This window comes from Danio rerio, chromosome 15 (assembly GCF_052040795.2).
Source record: "Danio rerio strain M-AB ecotype USA chromosome 15, GRCz13ab, whole genome shotgun sequence".
In the NCBI taxonomy this organism is placed as follows: Eukaryota; Metazoa; Chordata; class Actinopteri; order Cypriniformes; family Danionidae; genus Danio; species Danio rerio.
The window spans coordinates 23,205,293-23,230,000 of record NC_141035.1 but is presented as its reverse complement, the minus strand read 5'-3'; the positions used below and the strand labels follow the sequence as shown (position 1 = coordinate 23,230,000).

Here is a 24,708-nt window from a genome sequence, read left to right as displayed (position 1 = left end):
AAAGGAAGTGACTCATTTAGAAGTAAAAGATAGGAGATTTGACTGAATGTGACACACAAAAGTCCTTTAAAACTTGATGAATGAGATGATGTTAAAAGATTGATTTCCTTATTAACCCTGGCCACCTGAGGCCGGATACCTTATGGATTATCACATGCATGATTTTTAGCCTCCGTTAGACACGTCCTTAACCATCTTGAGAAATGATGTCTGCCGGGAGGATTGTGCGTTCAGTTCAAGAGGCTGAATCAGCTCTGTGGACACAGTCTGTTCTGACACATAAGACATCCCGGTACCAATTTAGGACGCCTATTCTTTGCAGCAATTCATTCAAGACTTCTATTATTCATGAGGGCTGGGTTTAAAACTAGCCTTCTCTGCACTGTAAGGGAAAAGATAAGAATTAATTATACTGATATAAAAGAATGTAACAGCTTCTTCCACTTTACAGTTCCTGGAGCTAAAACGTCGGAAACTGTATGCAAATGAGGAAGTCTTATCAATTAATTATTACAAAATGTGTTCAAGAACAGTTCATTCATGTTATTTTAAAGCAATTGGTACCAAAAAATAATTTACCAATTGCTTTAAAATAATATGATATAATTTAATAAAAATAATATATGTTTTATTCTTTTTTCTGAACGGATGTTTTACTGTATTTTACAAGGTTGTATGAATACTTGAATCTGATTGGTCAACCACAGCACTGTGGGCAAATAGTTGTATAATGACTTGGCTATAGATATTTCACCATGGCAACATGCTGTAGTTAAGATACCCTTGATTTGTTATCTTTAAAATAAACGACTATTGATTTCAGTTCAGTGTGGTCTTTGTTCACTAAATGATCCTGTGAATTATTACATTGCACTTTTATTTTTTTATTCAAATGCTTAAATAAAAAATAAAAAAATCAATAAATAAATAAATAAATATTCCAAAATTATTTCATTGCACATTCAGTTTTTTAAAGAATCTTCCACTGAAGAGACCCTAGAAGAACCACCTTTTCATTAGTGTGAAGAACATTTACAGAGGTTTTATTCTCTGAAAAAAATAATAAAGTTCTGTGTTAAAATCGATGGCAAATAAAATAAAGCTTCTACAAGGGTATTGATGAAAACTTTTACTGTCTCTGATCCTTCTGATTGTACAAAATATTTGTACATTATATTTTGTTATTTTAGGAGAAGCGTATGCTATTAAATTGTAATTACTAATCTAATCAGAATGCTTTGCCAGGATGAGTCGCCAAGTACAAGTACGTCAGTCGGGTTCTGCTAACCATACAGGATTTCAGTCTTGCGCCTATATTAATGTGTGTGTGTGTATATATATATATATATATATATATATATATATATATATATATATATATATATAGTTGAAGTCAGAATTATTAGCCTTCCTGATTGTTGAGCCCCCCGAGAGACTGTCCTAACACATTTCTAATCATGATTCTAAACTCATTTCCAATAACTGATTTATTTTATATTTTATCTTTGCCATGATGACAGTAAATAATATTTGACTAGATATTTTTCAAGACAGCTCTATACAGCTTAAAGTGAAATTTAAAGGCTTAACTAGGTTAATTAGATTAACTAGGCAGGTTAGAGTAATTAGGAAAGTTATTGTATAGCAATAGTTTGTTCTGTAGACTATTAAAAAAATATATTGCTTAAAGGGGCAAATAAATTTGACCTTATGGACTTAAAAAAAAAGAAAACTGCTTTTATTCTAGTCCAAATCTAGTCGAAAATATTATCAGACATACTGTGAAAATTTCCTTGCTCTGTTAAAAAAAAAACCCAAAGGGCGGGCTAATAATTATGACTTCAACTGTAAATATTATATGGACTTGGGCGTGTTACCATTTGGGTTCTTTAGATCATAAATATTACAAAATGAATATGTTTTACATTAAGAAAATAGAGGTTGATTTAAAAACTGTAAAATAAAGTTATCTAAAAAAAATAATATTATTTTATAGCATTGCTGGAAACTATATTTTTAAGAGTCTGGGTTCTTTATAAAATCATTATTAGCTTAATTCTAATTAGCAGCCCAATTTTATTGCTTTGATTACATTTATAATATGAAAGCATGGTCAGTTCAACATGTGGTGTGTATGAACCAATGACGCCCATATAGCTACTAAAATACAGGTATAAATTGAGAGTGGTAACTTATTTGGCATGAAAATTAAGTAACACTTCTATTTCCACATAATAAAGTTATCTGTAACCAGTCTCTGCAGGTGAAAAGGAACAAAAATCAAAACATTATTCAAGCAGATAAGATGCAAAAGCATCGATCTCTCTTAATCAGTCAGATTATAAAGTAGCGCTCTTTCTCTTCCAGTCGCGTTATAAATAAAGCTCGCGTGCTTTGAGCGCTCAGCCCCTCAACTAGTCAATGGAAATTCGATGTCAACTCGTTTTTGTTTACATTGCAACAGGCTAAGAACATTTTTGACTGTAAAAACGCATCCGTTCAAGCGTTTACGCTGCATTTATCCATCTGCACAAGGCGTAATCTATCGATCACCTCAGAAACCATCGATTACGAATCACGGTCCCCCATATAGCCATATTAAGTTACAGGCGGATGAGGAAGGAAACGAAATAACCAAGCCCTTCGGCTCTACAGGTGAAAGTAAATCTATTAAAAATACATGGAAACTCACAACGAGCACTCGTTATACATTAATCCACATTAACCATCGGAAAAACTTCCATATGCATGCACTTAATTCGGAAGCACATTGTAAAGAGAAAGCATGCATCCGTGCAAGAATATCCCTATCATGCAAAACTAAGATGAATAAATCCCACTTACTTCTCTTTTGACGTTCCATAGTAATTTCTCCTTAAATTCTTCATCTGTAGTCGAACCCATTGTCCCTGACTGTTAAACAACCCAGGTGCAGCATAAACCGGCTGGAGACATAAATCTGAAAGGCTCGCCTGCCCTTCTGCCAGTATATCTTTTTTTTTCCCTAGCCTTCCTTCCTTTTCATATAAACGTGTGTACTGACAGCTGAGCGTTGACGCATCTGAGCACTGCCGTAGCGCATCGTGAAGCCATCTTCGGTTCCTTTATGACGCAATCGCCGCTGTCCCCGCCCCCTCGGCATTGTTGATCAATGGGATAAATCTCTTCACGCGCCGTACGCTCTTCAGGCGGTGACGGCGATTTATTTTTAGCTCCTCTCCACATTTGACAGCTCGGATGGAGGCGCTTGTGCTGGTTCAACTAATCAGGCATTGTCATTAGGCGTTTACCAGACGTGATGTTTGGTGTGACCTATTAAAGGTAAAAGACGAGTAAGTTGCGTGGTTGTAGTCTCGTATCCAATTATGGCAAGGCACATCTGGGCTTTACCTATAAATGGCACAGGTGCATCCAGAGGGAAAAAACTGAACAAATTATAGATAGCTTCATTTTAGAAACAAGGTGTGATATATAATTTGGCTTATAATGTTCCTGTCAGTGTTACTGTGTGGGACATTCTACCAGAACCCTACATCATCTATCCCTGAAATAAAGACATAAATACAGTTAATATAAAATATTTTATCCCAAAATGTTTATAATAGACTGATGGTTGATTTCTGTGAGTTGTTCTGTATAGAAATATGTCATTTATTTTGGCTCTCAGATTTTTTTTCTTTATTAAAAATCCTTTACACATTTACAAACCCTGTCATTGTCCTTGTTCCAATCGAACCTTCAGCTTAATAGTTTTGCTATTCTAAAAACTGTTATTTAGAAGAAAATAAAATTAGAAATAGCAAGTTTAACGTGCACATCAAATGATTAAAAACTCTAGAAATAAAAACTTTAAATATATAATACAAATAAATTCACAATTGTTTTGGTCAGTGCTGTCACATTTGCATTAAATTGAACATAAAATGTGTTTTAAAGCCTTTAAGGCTTTGACTTATTTAGGAAGTGACACCATTTGATGGGGAAGATGCTGACAGTGATCAAGGATGCTTGACCTGTTAATAGAAAATAAAGAATGTAATTTCCTGATAAATGGTAAAAATTTATTTGACAAAAAAAATGTAAGGCAAGTATTTAATGACAAAAATAGAGCTATTCCAAGAGGGAAATTTTATTGGAATATGGGAGGTTAATTGTAGAAAAGCATGGCTGCTACCATACAAATTTAGCATTTTAAATAAACTAAGAGAAATTCATTCAAAGATTTTACATTAAATATATCCAACTAACGTGTTACTTTCCAAATGTTCAAATATTGAGAAAGAATGTTCATTTTGTAAACACAACGAGGAATCCTTATGTCACTTATTTGTTCATTGTCAGAGTGTGCAATTATTTTGGACTGTGTTTCTAATTATTCTGTTAAAAATATTGTTGATAACATTGAATGCAAAAGAAATGATTTGTTATTTAGAAAATGGTGATAAAAAATTAACAATTTTGTTAATTTTATTATTTTAAATGGTAAATTATTTATCCAAAAATGTAGACAAAAATCCCCTCCTTTATACAAGGTATTTGTCAATGAACTTATATTGTAAATGAAGTCTCTCAAAGTTGTAACAAATGTAAAAGCTCTGTCTATTGTAAGCTATTATGAATCTGTTTTTGGCGTCTTGTGAATGTCTTCCATTTGTTTTTGTTTTGTTTTTAAAAATATTTTTATTTGAATTTCAATTATCTTCAGAATTTTTTGTCAGCTGTTTTTGCAAACTACTAATGCACCAAAAATACAAAAACAAAAGTGTTTAAGGATGCGTATAAGTCAGGCCCTCAGGGGTGGGGTGGGGGGCTTTTGCCTGGTGATTTCCAAAAATCGTTTTATTTTTATTAAACCATAAGAATTACCATATTTTATCCATAAACTACAGAAGAGAAAAAAGCCGTTTATAGTTACTATTTACTATATAGTTACTATAGAAGCTTATAGTTACTAGTTCTATTGGATTGCGATCCCTGGGGTAATTACATTATATTAAAGACACAGCAATAGCTTCAGATGCAGCAGATTGATTTTATAACACCAGGTTAAACTTTCTGGCCCATTTACAGCACTGACATACACACATATAAAAAAAAAAAAAAAAAAAAAAAGAATAGTGTGCCACTGCATGCAAGGTCTCTGTATTTATAACCACCTCAGAGGATATTGGGGGTCGCGAGTCACTGGCATTGTCATTTTAGGGGTCGCGGGCTGAAAAGTTTGGGAATCGCTGGTGTAAACTACTGATGATATTTCCTTCCAAAAATTGTCATTTAGATACCTTTTTTGCATTAAATAACAAAAAAAGAAAAGGGTTTAATGACTTCAGACATAATTATAGACAACACAATTAACAATATACCTTATGAACAAAAAAAGTTGCTCTAAACTGATAATTTTAGATCTTGAAGAATGTTAAAATATTTATAAATGAACTGAAGATAACTTGTAAGTGTTAAAAAAAATGGAGAAGGAAACTTCTGGGTCTCGTTCAGTCATTCATTCAAAAGCACATTCTGAGGGCATCACATTGTCACACTCTTAAAATCATACACTGCAATTATTTCCCCAAATGTAACACACCCAATACCATATAATATACACACTAATCATCTTAAAATCACAGTAAGGATGATTAATATAGGCATAATGCAAGATTGAAATGTAGTATATGATCCTGTATGGTTAGTAGAACTCAACTGATGTACTTGGCAGACTCATCCTGGCAAAACATTCTCTGATTAGATTAGTAATCACAATTTAATAACAAACTTTTCTCCTAAAATAACAAAAAATGAGGTAAATAAGTTAAAAGTTAGGAACTGATGCGAATTCATTATCATCCTTGTTCTGTTATGTTCACGCAAAGTTCAAGCAGCATTTCATCAAAAGCTTTGATTGTCAAGCTCCCTACGATATAAAAAAAGGAAAAAGAGATAAATAAAAAAGCAGTAATCTGTTCCGGTAGTGAAGTTAAAGAGTGGTTAAACTGTGCTTGAGATCTAGTGTTCTCCACAGATCTACAAAAGAGGCACTGGTTAAAAGGATATATTTATAAAGTGTCTTGGAAGCCTCACAGTTGGGCTAATGTCCAAGTGGTCTGTCGTCATATGTGCTGTATCGTTTAATGTGGATGCGGCGCACACGCTCTCTCAGCTCCACGGCCTCCTCCTCTTCACTGTGGGAGCAGCAATTGGTGCGTCTGCGGGTGGCTTCTAGCAGAGAGTAATCTGGGATGGGGAGAGTCTCATAGAGCAAGGCGTTTAGCGTCTCCTCGTAGATTCGTGCTTCTGGAAACTCAACCTGAGGGGATTACAAGAGTTCCTCTTAGACATCTTCATCTACGTAAAGCTGCTTTGACACCGTCTAAATTGTAAAGACGCTATAGCAAAACAATGGTGACTTGACAAATGAACTGGTGAGAAAATGAACGGTGTATACACAGGAAACAGAGAGTGAAATTAAATACATTTTAAGACCTTTTAAAGACTCTTTCCACACATTTTAAGACCTCATCCCCACTTTTGATTTAAACCGCTAACAATGGCAACATTTTAACTTGCAGTATATTTAACACAATCGCACAACAACTCGTAACTTTTTGATTTAGTGGCTAATTCATATGAATTAGTTTGATCTAATTCGTACAATTTGGTATGATTTGTCTCCTTTTTACAATCGTACATTTTCGTGAAACTTGTACGAATTAGCCACTAAACTGACAAAACGTAAAATACTTACGTTTCCTCATGAGATTAGGCAGGTATATTTGCTAAATACGGATTGTAAGAAAAGAATAATCCAAAACTAAACCATTATTTATATACAAATAAAAATGCTAATAAGCAGGTGGCGCGTACAGTAAACGAGACAGTGTGATGTCATATCAAGCAGGATTTTATCGATTTTATAAACAACATCCCGATATTCGCAGATTGAATTCATGCAAGCTTTAGTATACAACTATCGCAGGGCTCGAAATTGCAACCATTTTGGTCGCATATGCGCCCGAAATTTTATCTATGCAACCTCAAAATATATTTGGGAGCATTTGTGCGACTGCATAAAATTGTTGTGTGCGACCAGTTTTTACTGCAAAATGTTCACCACATGCGCGGATTCGGGAGATATTCACGCAGAATGCATCTCCAAGCTCTTTGTCTGCACTTGAAACACGAAACGCAACACTCAGGAATGGTTTAAAACAGTTGTCATGTCAACATGCTGCAGTAAACAAAGCCAAGTCCGTAATGCTTGCCCCGCCTTCGCGCTCTTCTTATTGGCCCACCACTGCTCTAGCACTGAAATATCAGCTGTTAATCACTCAGTCAATGCCTTCTGGCTTGGGGTGACAGAGAGAGCTACTACCGGGAAAAATTGTAAAGTGCTGAAGATGAGAATGAAGATAAAACTGACAGATTTTCTTTTAGAAACGATGCCATCTAAAGTTAGTGACCATGTGCTGAATGTTAATCCACCGTCTACACTTTTCGAAGAGTGGATAAAAGACTTCCATTGGCTTCAATTTCGCTATGAAAAGTCTGTGGGATGGAATTTTCAGTTTGTTGGCCACATCTAGCATGAGAGCTTCTGTTTGATTCATCATAGAATCGCCAGATGCTGTCCGCCGTGCAAGTGGCTGCTATATGTCAAATTTAACACCACGTACACCATCGCAAACAGGTTTGCACTGAGTAAACTAACATCGCTATTCATAAAAAGACCGGTATTGCTATTAACATGACGTATGCATATAATAAGGTACAGTATATGTCAAAAGCATCAGTGCAATATCAGACAGCACCCGTTAGAACAGCACAGTTATACCGTTAACAGATTCAATCATGTCAAGCAGTGCGTGCAGGGCCGGTGAGCGGTCCGTGTATGCTTTAGTCACTCAGTTACGTTATAAAAATGTATTTTCTTGTGATACCGGGATTTCGTACAGACATATTTTCCTTACGCTTGCATATATATATGTATTTTTGCTTGTTAGTTTGATTAGTGTTGATTTCAAATGCAATAAATATGTTTGTATAAAATTTGTAGTAACGGTGCTTATAATGGGTGTGCGCGACTAAATTTTGGCTGATGTGCCTAAATTTTCAAAGTTAGGAGCACTGGTGCTACCAAGCAAAAAGGTTAATTTCGAGCCCTGTATAGATTGTATAATCAAAACTGATACAAATTGTAATCATTTTAAAATAGCATTTAAGATTTTTAAAGGCCTTATATTTCTCTAAATTGACTTATCAATTAAAAAAAATTTTTTTTTAGAGCCCGCATACACACCGTGTAAAAACCATAAACTGTACAATATATCGACTTAGTATCCGTGACGTCACCCATTGGTTTCTGAACACTGCAAAAGAAGCCACAAGTAGGCGAAGCCACCTGTCGCCATTTTGTTAGCGCGTCATCACACCCACGTCGGGATGCCAAACAAGGGCAAAGAGGCGGAGAATGAGCAGAACTACAGACACCTGCAGGCATTTTGCTTGGATCTGGCTTAGACAGACGTTACTTTGGGAAAACGCTTAATACTTTATCACCTGTGACTTGTTTGTGTTCTGACCACATGTACTTGGTTGTACACTATATCAATAAAGTGTTTAGTCTTTTAAAAACACTGCTGTAATACACTGAGGAATAAAGCATTGTTCTTATGACATATTTCTACAGGAGAAAAACGCAAATGACTTCCAAACACTTCAGATATAGTCTGTGTTAGTAATAGCAAGGCTATTGATAAAATCCAGCATAACACTGTATGACAAGGCTTTAGATGACTGTTCTAGAGGCTACAGCTAATCAATCTGCCAGATTTGGGAGTGCTTTACAGCTCTAAAGAAAAATATAAATGATAAATGATCTTAAATAAAACAAATACATGTATAGAGATGGTATAAATGTATATAATTTTACTCACATAGGAAACAGAGACCACGTGAATGGTTTGTGAGCACAATTAAGTGCACAAGGCATCCCATATTATCTGATAATTGTAAGAAATAATTCCAAAAGGAAACTGTGTAAAGCCACATAAAACAACACAAAAATATGATGTTTATGCCGAGTTCAGTGGCTAATCTGCCGGAGTCAGCTGAGGTGAAATGACGGTGAACAGCGAGACCTAGCTGTCACTCAAGTGGCCACGCCCTTAATTATGCAAACTTAATATAGCCTAATATAAAGGAAACGGATTAGTTATAAAAAAATTCAGCCCCCTCACAGTTGTCATGAAGGGCAATATGAGCTATATGAACCAAAATCGTTTCTTGTATGAGGATGTAAACACCTTTTTTTCTGCTGTGAAGCTGGCCATTGTAACAGTGGGCTCAAATGAAATTTGCTCTATTATGGAGCCAGGACTAGCAGAATTTCGATGAATTGCATTTTCAGTTACTTTTGTATTGGCTTCCCAAGGGAGAGCGTGAGGTTGCCGCTTGGTAAAAAAACAGAATGCTCTTCAACGGTTCCCATTGTAATACAAATTTACAGTCTTCACTCATGTTCATATATTCTAACTTAGGGGTGTCCAAACTCTTTTTTGGAGGGCCGGTGTCCTGCAAAGTTTAGTTCCAACCCCAATCATTCACACATGGACTAGCTAATTAAGCTCTTACTAGGCTTTCCTAGAAACATCTTGCAGGTGTGTTGAGGCAAGCCAGAGCTAAAATCTGCAGGACACTGGCCCTCTAGGACAGAATTTTGACATCTCTGCTCTAACTCATCCATTATAGCTTTATCAATTAATCATAATAATAAATTAATTAAGTCTGCAGTAATTAATAAAAAAAGACATTTGACTACAAATGAGATTTTGAAAAAAGAGCCGTTTCATTCTCCTCAAACAGCAGTTCTCCAGCAGTGCTATTGAACAGTGTTTGTTTCAATAGATATAGTTTTGTGAAATATTTATTTCTTGTATAAAGTCATTAAAGGCATAGTTCACCCAAAAATGAAGATGTACTCAGTATTTTCTTACCCTCAAGTGATTCCAAACCTTTATGGTTTTTTTTTTATTCTGTTGAACAAAAAAGATTTTTGAAAAAGCTGAAAACTGTCAACATTGACTTCTATAGGAAAAACAAATACTATGCAAGTCAATGGTGACAAGTTTCCAACATTTTTCAAAATATCTTCCTTTTTGTTTAACAGAACAAAACTCAAAAGTGTGTGAAACAAAAATATGCATGTTAAAACTGTTAAATAGTACAAATACAGTACAAGTAATACATGATGACATAGTAAAGCCTATACAAAGCATACACCTGCTCATCAGAAGAGTGGTCAAATCTAGTCAACCAATATGGGTTTTTTTGAAGGTCGATATTAATATTTGTGGAAAGCAGGATAGCAGATATTCAGCTGATATAATTGTACACATTTTAATTAATAACATCTGAATTCAATTGCAATAAAATTTATTTTAAAATATAAGAAATTTTTTTTAATTAATAAGATCTTACAGCCAAATCTGATTTTGCAAGATTTGGGAAATGAAATGTTGATTAGTTATTCAAATACTTGTTTAAATAATATAAATATATATCAGCTGAATGGCGATGACGTATAAGAATGCATTGTTTTGCCTTTATTACTAATTAAAGCAGCAATACACATGTATACATTATAATTACTTTGTTTAAAAGTTCTTTGTTATCTGATTATTAGACTAAGACAGAACCGAATGACGACAGCAAACAAAAAGGGAGAACATGAACAGTGTGCTCAGGTGCTGCGGATCTCAGCACTTCAAAATAAAAAGTGCTGTGGATGATATGCATATGTCACCTATGAAATGTATAGCTGAAATATGCATACACAGTTAATGCAAAATGTGGGGTCACAGTTAAGGGGCTAGAGCAGGGGAGGCCAACCCTGTTCCTGGAGAGCCACATTCCTGCAGATTTCAGTTGCAACAAATATCAAACACACCTGCCTGTAATTATCACATGGTGTTCAGGTCCTAATTAATTGGTTCAGGTGTGTTTGATTTGGGTAGCAACTGAAATCTGCAGGAAGGTGGCTCTCCAGGAACAGTGTTGGCCACCCTTGGGTTAGAGTCCCTCGTCTGATCGACAAAAACGCATCCTAATACCAGGTGTAAACAAGGCCAAAGAGTATCTTACCTTTGTTTGCTTCTTCTCAGTAGCATAAACGATGGATGTGCAGCAGACCTCAGCAAGTTTGCGGTGCTGTCCGTAAAAAGACCAGCAGCAAATTTCATCTCCAATTACATCTTTAATGAAGAGCACACGACCGCTGTAGCTCAGAGACAGCTTCTCAAACAGCTCGATATTCTTGAGCAGGTTGTCATCAGAGTTGCTTTTGAGGAAGATTAAGATCCATCAAAAAAAAAAAGAAGGAATCGAGTCTGTCAAAAAGTGACATTAAAGCATAATCATAGTTACCTTGTATAGGAATATTTGTTATTTCCTCGATTGTATAGAAGCTTTACAACAGGCTGTAAGTAGAAAATAATGATGACATTTAGAAATGTAGCTTATCTTGTTTTTTTTTTAAAGATTAAATATTTGCATTTTTGCAAAAGAGTCTCACCCTCACACATGCTTGTATCAGTCTCTCCTCCTCTTTAGGAGATGTTATGACCGGGATTACACACAGAGCCTTTTCCTTATTGTCCTGCAAACCAACAAAAATAAAAATACATAAGCAAGCAACCGACAAAGGTTCAATTTTTTCAATAATATGAATTGACAAACTTGTCAGATAATAACAACATGCAACTAGTTTTATAACCAAAACTGACATTTATAGACAAACCCATTGTGGGCTTCAGGATTTTTAAACAATTGTTTTCATTAACAACTTTGTTAAAACAATCATGTTTAATAAAGGAATTCATGGAATAAAACGACACTACTCATGATGATATTCAAAACTATTCCACCAATTAATAAGAAAAGTGTGCTAAAAGCCCTTCATTCCTTCAATTGGCATTTTCCATGCTTCATGGGATTCTTTTCTTTGTGAAAGCCACAGAGTATTTTTCTGATTTCCTTTGATTCACGTCCAAACAGCTGGATGGTTTGATTTATGGTTTAGAGACCCTTCAGCTTTTTTTCTTACAGTCCCCATTAAAGGGTTAAAATTATCCCCAACTTGGTTTTTAGCAATGCAATCTTAATGCTCCGGTTGCCATAGAAACACACAGTACAAAAAGACTGGCTGGTCCAGTCTGCATTATATTTTTTTTAACACACCAGTTAAGAATAAGCAACTTGTATAGGACATTTCATGGCAGATTCTGCATTATAATATAATTATTTTATTCAAGCATTTAAAATTTCTCTATCAACAATTAGACTCTGATTTTTTAAATATTTTAACTTTAATGCCTGGAGGTGCAGCACATTTCTGTGCAGAGCAAACAGACAATGACTTTTAAGCAATGAACTAAATTATTTCTTTCTGCTAAATGCATATGATTTATTTTACATATTAAACATTTTGGAAGCAACATCAGACCTGCTTGATCACATTTGCAATGTCTGGCTTTAAATATAAAATTGTAGTTCATATGCTATATTACAGGCAACGCAGTGGGGCAGTAGTTAGTGCTGTTGCCTCACAGCAAGAAGGTCGCTGCGTTGCAGGTTCGACCTTCTTGCGGGGTCAGTTGGCATTTCATGTTCTCCCTGCATTCGCGTGGGTTTCCTCCGGGTGCTCCGGTTTCCCCCACAGTCCAAAGACATGCAGTATAGGTGAATTGGGTAAGCTAAATTGTCTGTAGTGTGTATGAGTGAATGTTTCCCAGAGATGGGTTGTGGCTGGAAAGGCATCCGCTGCGTAAAAAAATGTGCTGGATAAATTGGCGGTTCATTGGGTAATTTCAAGCAAATGTAATACTAAAAGTATTTACCAAATGCTGATATTTTCTTATAGTAGTAACCTATATATATATATATATATATATATATATATATATATATATATATATATATATATATATATATATATATATATATATATATACATACATATATACCTGTTAAATATATACCTTTTGACGGCTAATATGCTGTTAATTTGATGCAAAAGTTGCAAGACACCTTTATCCATTTATTCTCCTATTATCCGATTATTTATATTAAAATTAAAGCAGCCACTTATTAAGATATTGAATGGACCTACTATAATAGAAAATCTGCTCTAAAGGTAAAACTAAATCAATTGCTAAATACTCCTGACACATTGAAGTGTAAAGTCTACAGCCCACCACACATGTGGAAAGTTATTGCATGTCATATTTAACAAATAGTTTACTACAAATTTTAAATGATTTTGCTCACATGATATTCAGTTTTGCTCATAAATAAATATTAATCAGATGATTATTACAGTTATTACACTGCTGTGCCGTCAGCCAATCGTTGCATTGAAGATCATGATTGAGGATCAATAGATATGTCTTTCACAACACAAGCAGCGATCTCAGATAAGTTCATCCTGACATTTTCATCTGATTTGCAAACTTGTTTGAAGAACCAAATTAGCCAGAGATCAGTTATTAAGATTAAAAGATCCAGGATCTGCCAAATCATCTTAGATCATTTAAGCGAGATACGAAGAACAGACCCCAGGTGTAAATGGGGTCTGAAATGTTATACTTATCTATACCCAACCACATCAAAAACATTGAGGTAGTCGAAAACAAAGTGACAAAACTCCCATTAAAAAGATAGAACCATGCAAAGCTTGCAGTGTCATTTCTGCTTAAATGGATCAATGATTTTTTGACATCAGGGGTCTGTTCTTCGTACTTCGCTTAAATGATCTAAGATGTTTTGGCAGATCCTGGATCTGTTCATCTTGATAACTGATCTCTGGCTATATTGTTTTTTTAAACAAGTTCGCGAATCAGATTAAAATGTCTGGATAAACTGATGGATAAAGAGATCGATGCGCGTGTTGTGAAGGACTGATCTATCGATCTTTGAAATCATGATCAGCAATGCAACAATTGGCTGACGGCACAGCAGCGTGATGACATCATCTGATTAATATTCAATCATCCATGTGAGCAAAATTACATCAAATTAGCAGTAAACGGTTTGTTAAATATGACACGCAATAACTTTCCACGATTGTTGTGAGCTGCAGGCTTTAGACTTTTATGTGTCAAGAGTATTCATTATGTATTTCAATGCATATCAATGTATTTAGTTCTACATTTAGAGGAGATTTTATTTATTATAGTAGCCTTGGCCTACTCAAGTTAATTGGTGTAAGGAATAACTGTATAAATTAATTTTGCATCAAAAAAGCATTTTGATAACTGTAAAGTTGTCAATCACCAGCATATTAGTGATCAAAACACGTGCTTGACCGCATAAATTATTATCCTTTTTTTTTTATTTTATTTTTTATAAAAGTTGAATGATGTGCATGTATGCGTTTGCATCTAAAAAGTTAATATCAATAAATGTTCTCTTTGAACCACCAGGTGGCAGTCTTTTACTTTTATTTCGAAGTGCAGATTGCAAAAATGTTATTAATATATAGATTTTTAACTTTATATATAGTTTAAAATATATATATTTACTATTTTCCCAAGTGTATATAACTACTGTAAGAAAATATCAGCATTTGGTAGATACTTTCAATATTATCTTTGCTTAAACTGACCCAATCTAATCATGTTTATATGAATGAGCCTGCTCCTACGCAGGTTTGAGCTACCAACTGTTACTATGACAACAATTCTCAGATGAGTTTTGAAGAACGAAACGATCCTGGATCGCGTCAAATCGTCAACATCCAAATCCTGCTAATTGAGTAATCCACATATGAAGAACGGACCCCAGCTCACTGTTTCATCAAATCTTATGACCAATCAAATGCTTTCTAGTACACATCTGACATCTTATGCCCCCTTATTATTGGAATCTCCCCCTTGAGGCACTATTGCTCTCACTGGCAGAGCTGTGAAAAAACAAAATGCTTTTTGAGTGTTTTTTTTTTTTTTTTTTTTAAAGAAGGGCACTACACGGTGCCACCCTGTTTTTATGTTTTAGTTCAAATTATGTCCCACGTCAAACACAAATGCATGTTTCAAAGCACTTCACGGGAACTTTAAAGGGAACCTGTTATACAAAAATCACTTTAATGAAAGGTTTATGAACATAACCAGCTTCTAATAAAAAAATATATTCATTTTGTTTTTTATGATCACACTTCATAAAAATAGATTTTAATTGACCTTCTCCCTTTGTACATGTCATCAGAGGGGAAAAGCCCTGCCTCATTTGAATTTAAAGCGACAGTCACCAAAGCAGCACAATTACAATCAAAGCCTAAAAGAGACAGTTTTAAGGAGTTATAAAACATTATCTGTGGGGTATTTAGAGCAGAAACTTCACATACACACTAAAGAGACATCAGAGTCTTAGTTTACATCTTTTAAAAAGGGGCATAATAGGTCCCCTTTAATACCAGATGTAAACTAGGCCAATACAAGTGTATAGCCTATTAAAAAGGAGGTTTTATATGACTTAACCAACCTGTAGCTCCTTCTGGCACAAGTCTATCAAGCCCTGAATCTGGTAATACTTGGCCTCTGCTAGGAGCTCCATGATGCTCTGTCTGCTTTTTGGCAAATTCACAAATCCATCACGGAGATAGCTGAGAATGGAGCCAAAGTGTTTCCCACAGCGATCTATTAGGATCCAACCTAAAAAAAAAAAAAAAAACACATTGAGCCAAGGCTGAAGAGGTTGCATCTTCTCTCAGGGCTGTTTAAATAACTCACCTTCCTTATCTGTGAGCACCTCCATCTTGCCGCTGAACATGGATCTCAGCAGGGTGTCCTGTCTAGTGAGCACCTGCAGTGTGGAGTAGTACAGATTTCCACCAACATTGAGCTGAACGTACTTATTTCCGGTCACACCACGGTAGGTGCAGGTGTTAGTCTTGGGGCAGCCCACTGAAGAGACTGGCAGGATGGGCCCGGTGTGTGGCTGAAGCTGGTGCAGGCAGCTCTCTCCTGACATGTCCCTCTGTAGGTAGATAACCACCCTGCACACGATGGGTCTGATTTCCCCTGCCGTGGTGAATGCTGCTGGCCAGGCTGATCGTGATGCCAAACCTACATGCTACACATTAACTAAAGCAATACAGAAACAACTTTTGAACACTTATTACATATGTGGGTGCATTTTTTGACCCTGCTTGAATATGAAAAAAAAAACAATTGTGATTACTTTGGTTAATTTTGAAATTGTGAATATTTAAAACAAGTGGACCATATGACCCAAAAATGTTTTTAAAAAGGTGACAGTATATGATGCTATAATTGTTTTACTTCTACAATTTTTTTTTCAGAATTGTTAGAAGTCAAAATCAAAATTTCATTTAAATGAAATAAAAATATACATCTTTACAGAAAAATAAATCAACATACATATATAAATACAGTTATTACTAAAGAAACTACACTTTTTCAAGAACTTTAAAGACCCCAAAGAAAAACAATTTATTTTTTAAAATAAGAATTAAGAGATATTGAAAGATGGTCACTTTACAGACACTTTACACTATTCTTGAACTGTTTGAGCAATTGCGAGTCATAAATTCAAAATAATTTAATTTAAATGAGGTTAATCATCAAAATTTGCAGATTAAGCAATCTTAATTTCATACAATTACATATTCAGAATAGTTCAAGTGCAATTTGAAAATATATTTTATATCAATAAAAAAGGGATAAAGAAGAAGTAACATCAGGGTTGAAAAGTTGAAACATAATGAATTCCAACTGTTTATGATAACAATTCTTTGTCCAAAACAGACCTGAAATTTAAACATTTCTCCTCACACAAGTCAGTGAAAAACATGGAGGCTACTTAAAATAAATGTATACTTATTTACAACTGGCCATGATAACAAATTTAAAATTGCCAAATATTCAGTTCACATTGTGTATATCTTTATTGACAATATATTAAATTCTTTTAGTTTAAAGAAAATCTTGATCTTGTGTGTTTTACAGATTGGCAACGCTTTTGAGCAAACGTTTCTGCTAATGTTTCTATTGTGCTAATTTCACGACTAAAAGGCGCAATAACAAAACACCTCAGAGCTTTAGTTAGGGTTAATGCTAGCTTTAAAATACTTCAGCTTATTTAATTCAAAACAACAACGTTTAGACCAGGTTATTACCATGAAAAAACTTTTCGACGCGTAAAACTCACCCGCTCTGCCGCAGTATAACTCGTCGGCGAGTAACTGAAGTCGACAGTTGTTCAACTCCGCTGTTTAACTTCAACCATATTTGAAAAAGAAACGCATAAACAGGTCTATCAGACCATTTAAAAACAGGGAAAATACCTTTCACATCTACCTTCAGGGCGATGGCTAACAAATGTGATGGGTGGCTCTTCTTCGTTGAAAGATCAACAGCAACAGGTTAAACCGTGTTAATGATCTACTGCCACCCATTGGCTAGTGCAGGGACAGTCAACAAAAGATAAAGCCCTGAGATAAAAAAAAATGTACATTTATGCTAGGTTTTATATTTATTTAGACAAATGCTTTAATCTAAAGCGACTTACAAATGTAAACAATATGAATACACAAAGCAAACAAAATGGTAATAAGTATATATAGTATAGATATCATATATACAGTAAATGGAATATATAAGAGACGATTTATATTATGTATAGCATACATAGAAAAAGATTACTAAGTAATACTCTAAAAAAAGTAATATTTAGATTTAAAAACTTCTTCATTTGATAGCTAATTAATATTAATATAGCTATATTTATGTTTACCCATGGTTTTAACTTAACACCACAAGTTGTAACAATTTCATAAGTAGACTTTTATTTTGAATTGTATACCCAAAATGACATTGTATGTTCTCGAATTATTGCAACATACAATGTGAATCTCCATTTTTGTACTATTATTCTACCTCTACATCTTAGCCTTTATAAAACACATATAATAATAAATAAAAACAAACACTGTTAAAATAACATTCCTAATAAAAAAATATTGGGACTTTTAGCTGCTTTTGACGCAGCCCGTGACGACATTAAAATACCCGCCTTTTCGGAGTAGTCGACAGACTCGATTGGCTCTCTGCACCTGCCAATCACAACAGACGTAACCAATCAAAATCGTTTGTCCTTTCCACTCGCGCTCCGGGTACGAACTGCATCATATTCAAGATGTCGGCGGTGTCTGTGTATCCCATGTGTGTCCGGGCGAGCCGGGGCCTGCTCAGACTGAGGCAGGGGGCCCGCTGCTCCACGGCCCCTCCGCTGCTGGATGTCGTCCGGCCTTTATCCGCTGACACGTCCAGTAGCAGCGCAACAGGGGGACTGGCACAGGCGATACTGCAGGAAAGGCTTCAGCAGCAGCAGAAGAGCCAGGTGAGAGCTTCATTTGACCGCCTGACATTCCTGCATGACAGGAAAAATTCAGAAAGCCGGTCATTCCGTTATGGAAACTGACCTGCGTTTTTACATTCTGACATGTAACTACTGTAATATGGCGATGAATGAACGACAAGAAGTGGCTGGATTCTTCAGTAGTTAGGAAAGGTTGACAGGTGCTGGTTTGGTTTGAATGAAGTCAGGCAACATTGTGTTATGTGTGTGACATATGAGCTATGACTTTGGTTATATATTCAGCAAGCAAATGTGTATCATTTTAAATATTATAATAATATATTAAATGTATATAATTAGCACAATAAATTGGCCAAAAGATTAAAACAGAGTTGGATTACAAATACTCTCAATTTCATAAATAGACTTTTATTTTAAAATATATGCCCAAATTACATTCATGCTATAACTTATATGTTATGTCAAATATATAATGTGAATCTCTGTCCTTGTACTATTATACTACCTCTACATCCCAGCCTTTATAAAACACCTATAATAATCAATAAAAACAAACACTGGTTTAATAACATTCCCAATAGACTGAATCTATACTTAAATCAAACCGTTATGATAAAATTGCATATTTAGTTTCATATTTGAATCTTATTTGATATGTCATGCTTTTCTAGCCTGTCTTGATATGCTATAAGGTAAATGTGAAAACTGCATTTTATTCATAAGTATATCCACCCACCCATCCATCCATCTATAGTCTATCTATTCATATCAGTTATTTTGTTATGGCAACGAATAGTAAAATGCAGTTCTTACAGTCTGTAATGAAATAAAGGAGACTTTGATTACATTTTACATTAAAGTAGATTACTGACGATGACCAGTTCATCAAGATTTGATGAACCGCTGTAGTGTTGTTATTAAATGTTCGGTCAGCTTGGTTGCATGTCATAATACTTAATAATGTTTAAAATCAAAAGCTGTAAATGTTAATAATGCATATAACTTCACTGAGATAAATAAATGTTTTAAATGTGTTTTTCATGCTAATTATTGTAGCTTTATTTATCCGAAACATAAAGTGTTACAGAGTTAGTGATTTATCATAACAGCATAGCAGACACTGAGGTAAAGTTGGCTTTATATTTACACATGGAGATTTTCTGCTTAATGTAATTTCAGAAGAGTATTGTTTGCTAATTCTAAATAGGGAAATCATATTAGCAGCCAATGACTATCAAAGTACAATAATTCTCAGAGTCAAATAAATAGTGCTAATGTTGTTATGAAGTCTTACTTGCATGTTATTTCAAACTGAATATTCAAAGTACCGTGGTAAACAAAATAGGGAGCTTGTCACAAGTTGTCATTGAACGAATGTGCGAGTATAAAACCAACTTTACCCCAATATAGCAGACTGCTTGCATGAAATTGTCAGATGTCATTGTGCCAATAATGTCTTTAAAAGATTATATTTCAAGGGTTAAAATATATAAACTATCAAGGGATAAAAAGCACTCTATAAGCAAAGTTGCAAATGGCATTGTTTTTACATGTCATGTTGATCATGCTGATTATGTTGATCATTTAGAGCTCTTAGAAATTACATACCAAATTAGATTTTGTTCATTTTATATAGAGACCAAATGCTAAATGATTCTGTTAAATGTGTGGTTTAAAATGACATTAATGACTTTTTAACATTGGAGCTGTAACATGCAAGGTTACGAGTCCTCTTTTGACTGTTGAATAGAGATAAGGGCTGAAGGCTGAATGTTTTGTTTTCAGTGCCACGGAAGAACTGATGCTTGTTTCCTCAAAACCTCTCAGTGAAAAGAACAGTTCTTGTCTCAGCGTAAAGAAAATGTAAAAATTCTAAAGAATATTTTTCACTGTAAAGAACCTGAAGGTTCCAAAGTTCCGAGATTTTTTTTTGTCTGAGTTTTTGACAGAGTAAAGTAGAGCCGCTCGTATCGTTTCAGCATTGATATCGCAATGTGCGCATCTGCAATTGTCACATTGCAGGATCTGCAATGTCAAATCAAGGTTATAGTTGGCTAGGAGCCACAGTTGATTGTGTGTTTTTTTAAGCGCGTGATTGTGTAAACATTTAAAGCATTCACGCAATAGGAATGATAATGTTTTTAACTTTAAGAAAGCTTAATTGTATTTAAGTATATATACACACAACGAAAACTAAACTGTTATTTTACATTGGATTACTCAATTTGTTTACCTGAATCTGTTGTTATTCTTCATATATCTATCTTTGCTCTACAGTTTTATCAACACGTTTGGTTGGTTTATTATATTTAATGCAGATGCACTCTACAAAATCATCGTAATCAATTGTGTAAACTCTTTCTAAGTAAAGCTATTCTATTTATCTTGTGAAATCATATACAATATCGCAATATGTATAACATAAAAATAAAATATAATAATGTTAGTTTTTTTCCAATATCGTGCAGCCATAGAGTAAAGGCAATTGGTTTCACTGAATGAAAGCTTCGCAGATTGTTCAAAACAGTGCAGTTGATGCATGCATTACAGTAATTATTTAAACTGGCTATTGCATAAGCTTCCAGGTTCAAAAAGTGGCGTTCTTGTTGAATAACTGACCTGAAGCTGATGGTTTTACATTTTATGCTAATAATCTCAGGCGAGTTTATGATGGGATGCTTTTGACACCTTGTTCACAGGAACAGCCTCCTCCAGAGGGTGAAGACTCTGGCCACAAGCAAGATGAGCAGGGCGAGGACAAGAAACAGAAAGAGAACACTGCATACGCCAAGAAGATGGTCCTTCGGTTAGCAGGAATTATGGGACTTGGAGGCACAGTTGGCATTGTATATATATTTGGTGAGTCTGCCAGTTGCTTACTTGCTCTAAAGTTAAACACTGCATTGTTCTGGTGTTATCATTTAGAAGATTTTCTTTGAACACTGTTGGATTCTTTTTTTTTTTTTTTTGCATTGACATGCTTGCGTTATTCAAAACATTTTAACAGGATTGATTGGATTGTTGTTGGGATTATTGGATTATTGATGGGATTATTCTGGAGTATTGTAATGATTTAGAAAATATTGAAATCAACACATGATAAACGTGAAGTACAGGATATTTTTGACTATCTATTTAAATTGTTTGTTTTATTTTTAAAATCCTTTTTGCTTTGAAAGTTTTTTTTTTCATTTTTATATATTTACAATGCTTAGCATATATAAGTACACCCCTCATACATCTATCTTTTAAATTCATATTTTTAATAGGAAGCTGTACAATAATACATTTGTGCATATACATTAGATTAGTCAGTACTGAAGCCAAACCTGGAGCTTATCTTACAAAATAACTTATGATAACGGTCCAAAAAAACTAGTACAACCACATTTTTCTAGTACAACAATTTTATTTTATTTAAAATTTTGTTGAAATTTTTTAGGTTGCCTTTTATTTATTTTCGATTTTTTGCAATATTTTGCTTAAATTTATTTGTATTATCTTTCAATTTCTAAATGTGCTTGGTGACTAACAATATTATTTAAATAAATATATCTGTTTAATGAATTTGTTTTGTTTAAATGCACCAAAATACATTGCCTGGTTTCACTGAGAAATGGATACAAATATTCATTTTCAAAATTGTACTCTTATGCTAAACATTGTAGATGTTTTACTTTTTCATCATTTACCTTTTTTTTGCATGCAATACAATTATTAATTTACTTTAAATATTTCTGTGTTTTTAGCTAAAATAATACATTAATAAATGGATAATTATTGTTATTATTATTGTAATTTGTGCATAACATTATTATATTATATCACTGTGTATATGAGTTCCAATATTTTTTAATGGCTAACAATTAAAAATATCAAAATGAAAATTTCAGCTTTTCATATGTACAATCGTATAGAATTTTTTAAAATGCTTTTTTGCTTCAATTTTTAGTTTTGATCAGGTGATTAAAATTCTGAATGTTTCTGATCTTTAGGCAGCAATTCTGTGGATGAACAAGGAAATAAGGTAAGCATGAACTTTCACTAAACTGAGATTTAAAGGGATAGTACACACAAAAAAAATGAACAAATTAAAAATTTATTAAAGTAGTTTCAAACCTTAATGTGTTTCTTTATTTTGTTGAGCACAAAATAAATTATTTTAAAGAAGGCTTACAACCTGTACCAATGCTTTCCTTAGTGAGAAAAACAAATACTATGGTATTCAGTAGTTACCAATATTCATCTCTTCAAAATATCATCATTTTTGTGCTCAACAGAAGAAAGAAAATCAAACAGATTTGGAACAAGTAATGGGTGAGTGATAATGACAATATTGTCAGTATTGGGTGCACTATCCCTTTAAGAGTTATTTTTGGTCATTGTTAATAGGGAGTTTGAAAATCAAGAAGCAAGTGTTTTAATGTTTGTTTTCTTTTGACATCACTCGTACATCTTTAATTCATGAGCTTTACATTTGACACTTTAACAAAAAAAAAAGGTTGACCAGATTACTTGAATAGATTTACTTGGCAGTCTGGTATCTTAATGGTGATATCTAATAAATAACACAACACTTCAAAGCCATCCACCTTTTTTTCTTCATTTTTTTAATAATGGTAATTTTAACAAGCTCTTAGGCCACTTTATATTTGCATGGCACACTTTCTCACCTCCACTCGTCTCTTTCTATTGAAACTACAATGGCTTCTGGCTTGCAGACAGTTCAATCAGGCATCAGTGTGAAGATTTTCACTCTGTAGGGCACACTTCTCAAAGTGCTGTGAATTTCCTTTATTCAGTGATAGAGGTGTAGCACCTCTCGAGGTGGCCTGCTTCAAACACCTGCATTTACAAAGACTCGCAGGAAACCTGAGTGAAAGACAAGTGGGCTTGTCTTGTGTTGCTGTATTTTGTGCCTTTTATGCAAGAAAGCTGTGCTGCTGTAATAAGGAGTTGATTTTGACTCGAGCAGCATATTTTTATTTTGAGGCATTTATCAGATCGAAAGACATAGAGCTAATTTGGTAGATAAATTCATAGTGAAATATTATTATTATTATTTATCATTATTTTCATTATTACTATTATTATTACTACTACTATTTTTGTTATTATTATTATTATCATCATCATCATTACTATTATTATTATTATTACAGCTACATGACAGATGGCAATGTTGCTTTAAACTTCCATGACTTTCTTTTTTAGATTTCTGTTTATAAATTGTGGGCCTATACATTTTTACTTTAGTTTTCTCCCAAATTCTTTTTTTCTTTAGTTTTTAATTTTCCTGAACTGCATTTTAAAGTCCCAAATTGTACTTAATAAAAAAGCATGTCCAAACACACATTTAACATTTTCAGCTAATTTATAATTAACAGTTTACAATACATTAGTTTACGTGATGGGCAAAAATTAATCACGATTAATAAAAAAATTGTTAACATAATTTAAGTGTGTACTGTGTATTTATTATTTATGTATACACACAGGCATGCATAATTAATCAAATATTTATTTATGTTTAGATATAAAATATAGAATTATGCATTAGACTTTACATTATAGAGAGAAATAACAGATAAACCATGACTGCAGTTCGATCGATTTGCTAAACCTGATAAACCGCACTCTGTAATTTTTCAGCATGCTTTCACTTTTACATTTGAGTTCTTTCACACACTAGAGTTTGTTTCAATTGAGCCGAGACCACCTCATTTAGGCGATCTCGGACCAATTGTTTTGGCGTGGATCCGAACACACTTGCTGGATTTACTTATGCCAAACAAACCACACTAACTGGGGAAACATGGCAGGTTCTGAAATGTGAAACTGAAAAGTCTAGGAAAGCACCCTTAAATATCTGGGTAAAAAACAACAACTTTCCCCCCATTGAACGATATAATAATTTATTGTAAGAAACATTTAAAATATTTTGGACCAGTAGCTTTATATGTGGAGATTCATTTTCTGCTGGATGTACTGTTGCCCTAAACAAGAAATAAAATATTTGTGAAAAACATGTAAAAAAAAAAACAAAACAAAAAAAACAGACAAAATATATATACCTTTGGAACGTTAATACAAAAAACTTTGGCTGTTTTAAAACCTTGACTTTTTTTATGCCTAATGTGCACACGCGTGTCATAATAAACTTTTTCTTTGCCCAGCACTAATGAATTTTCCTTAATTTTTACGTTTAAAGCATGGAAGGGAAAAAATACAGTTATTGCATAAAAATGAAATTTTAATCATTGTTTTTACTTTGAGAAGTAAGGAAGTGCGATGGTTTTTGCGATTTGTTTTAGTACT

The 24,708-nt window shown here is 34.0% G+C and overlaps 4 protein-coding genes across 8 annotated transcripts in view; 1 reads left to right on the top strand and 3 right to left on the bottom strand.

The window, feature by feature from the left end:
* The window catches only part of sgsm2 (small G protein signaling modulator 2), a 101,695-nt gene extending 98,632 nt beyond the window's left edge, over nt 1-3,063 (bottom strand). For both annotated transcript variants that reach the window (XM_087284067.1, XM_087284068.1), the window contains exon 1: nt 2,845-3,063. In XM_087284067.1, the coding sequence (XP_087140193.1) occupies nt 2,845-2,904 (60 nt within the window). In that variant the 5' untranslated portion in view covers nt 2,905-3,063. The remainder of the gene's footprint in view (nt 1-2,844) is intronic.
* The window catches only part of LOC147833651 (uncharacterized), a 734,785-nt gene that overhangs the window by 232,256 nt on the left and 477,821 nt on the right, over nt 1-24,708 (bottom strand). The gene's annotated exons all lie outside the window — the stretch shown is intronic.
* tnfaip1 (tumor necrosis factor, alpha-induced protein 1 (endothelial)) lies at nt 5,487-17,423 on the bottom strand. Of its 3 annotated transcripts, XM_087282461.1 has the most exons (8): nt 17,370-17,423; nt 17,221-17,288; nt 15,780-16,133; nt 15,532-15,701; nt 11,567-11,650; nt 11,419-11,471; nt 11,137-11,332; nt 5,487-6,304 (listed from the first exon to the last, which is right to left on the bottom strand). In XM_087282461.1, the coding sequence occupies exons 3-8, from the start codon at nt 16,018-16,020 to the stop codon at nt 6,086-6,088; spliced, it is 963 nt and encodes a 320-aa protein (XP_087138587.1). In that variant the 5' UTR covers nt 16,021-16,133; nt 17,221-17,288; nt 17,370-17,423; the 3' UTR covers nt 5,487-6,085.
* The window catches only part of timm50 (translocase of inner mitochondrial membrane 50 homolog (S. cerevisiae)), a 52,798-nt gene continuing 46,265 nt past the window's right edge, over nt 18,176-24,708 (top strand). Inside the window, 3 exon segments of one of the 2 annotated variants that reach the window (NM_200665.2) lie at nt 18,176-18,411; nt 21,090-21,249; nt 22,386-22,417. In NM_200665.2, the coding sequence (NP_956959.1) occupies nt 18,208-18,411; nt 21,090-21,249; nt 22,386-22,417 (396 nt within the window). In that variant the 5' untranslated portion in view covers nt 18,176-18,207. 2 annotated transcript variants of the gene reach the window in all.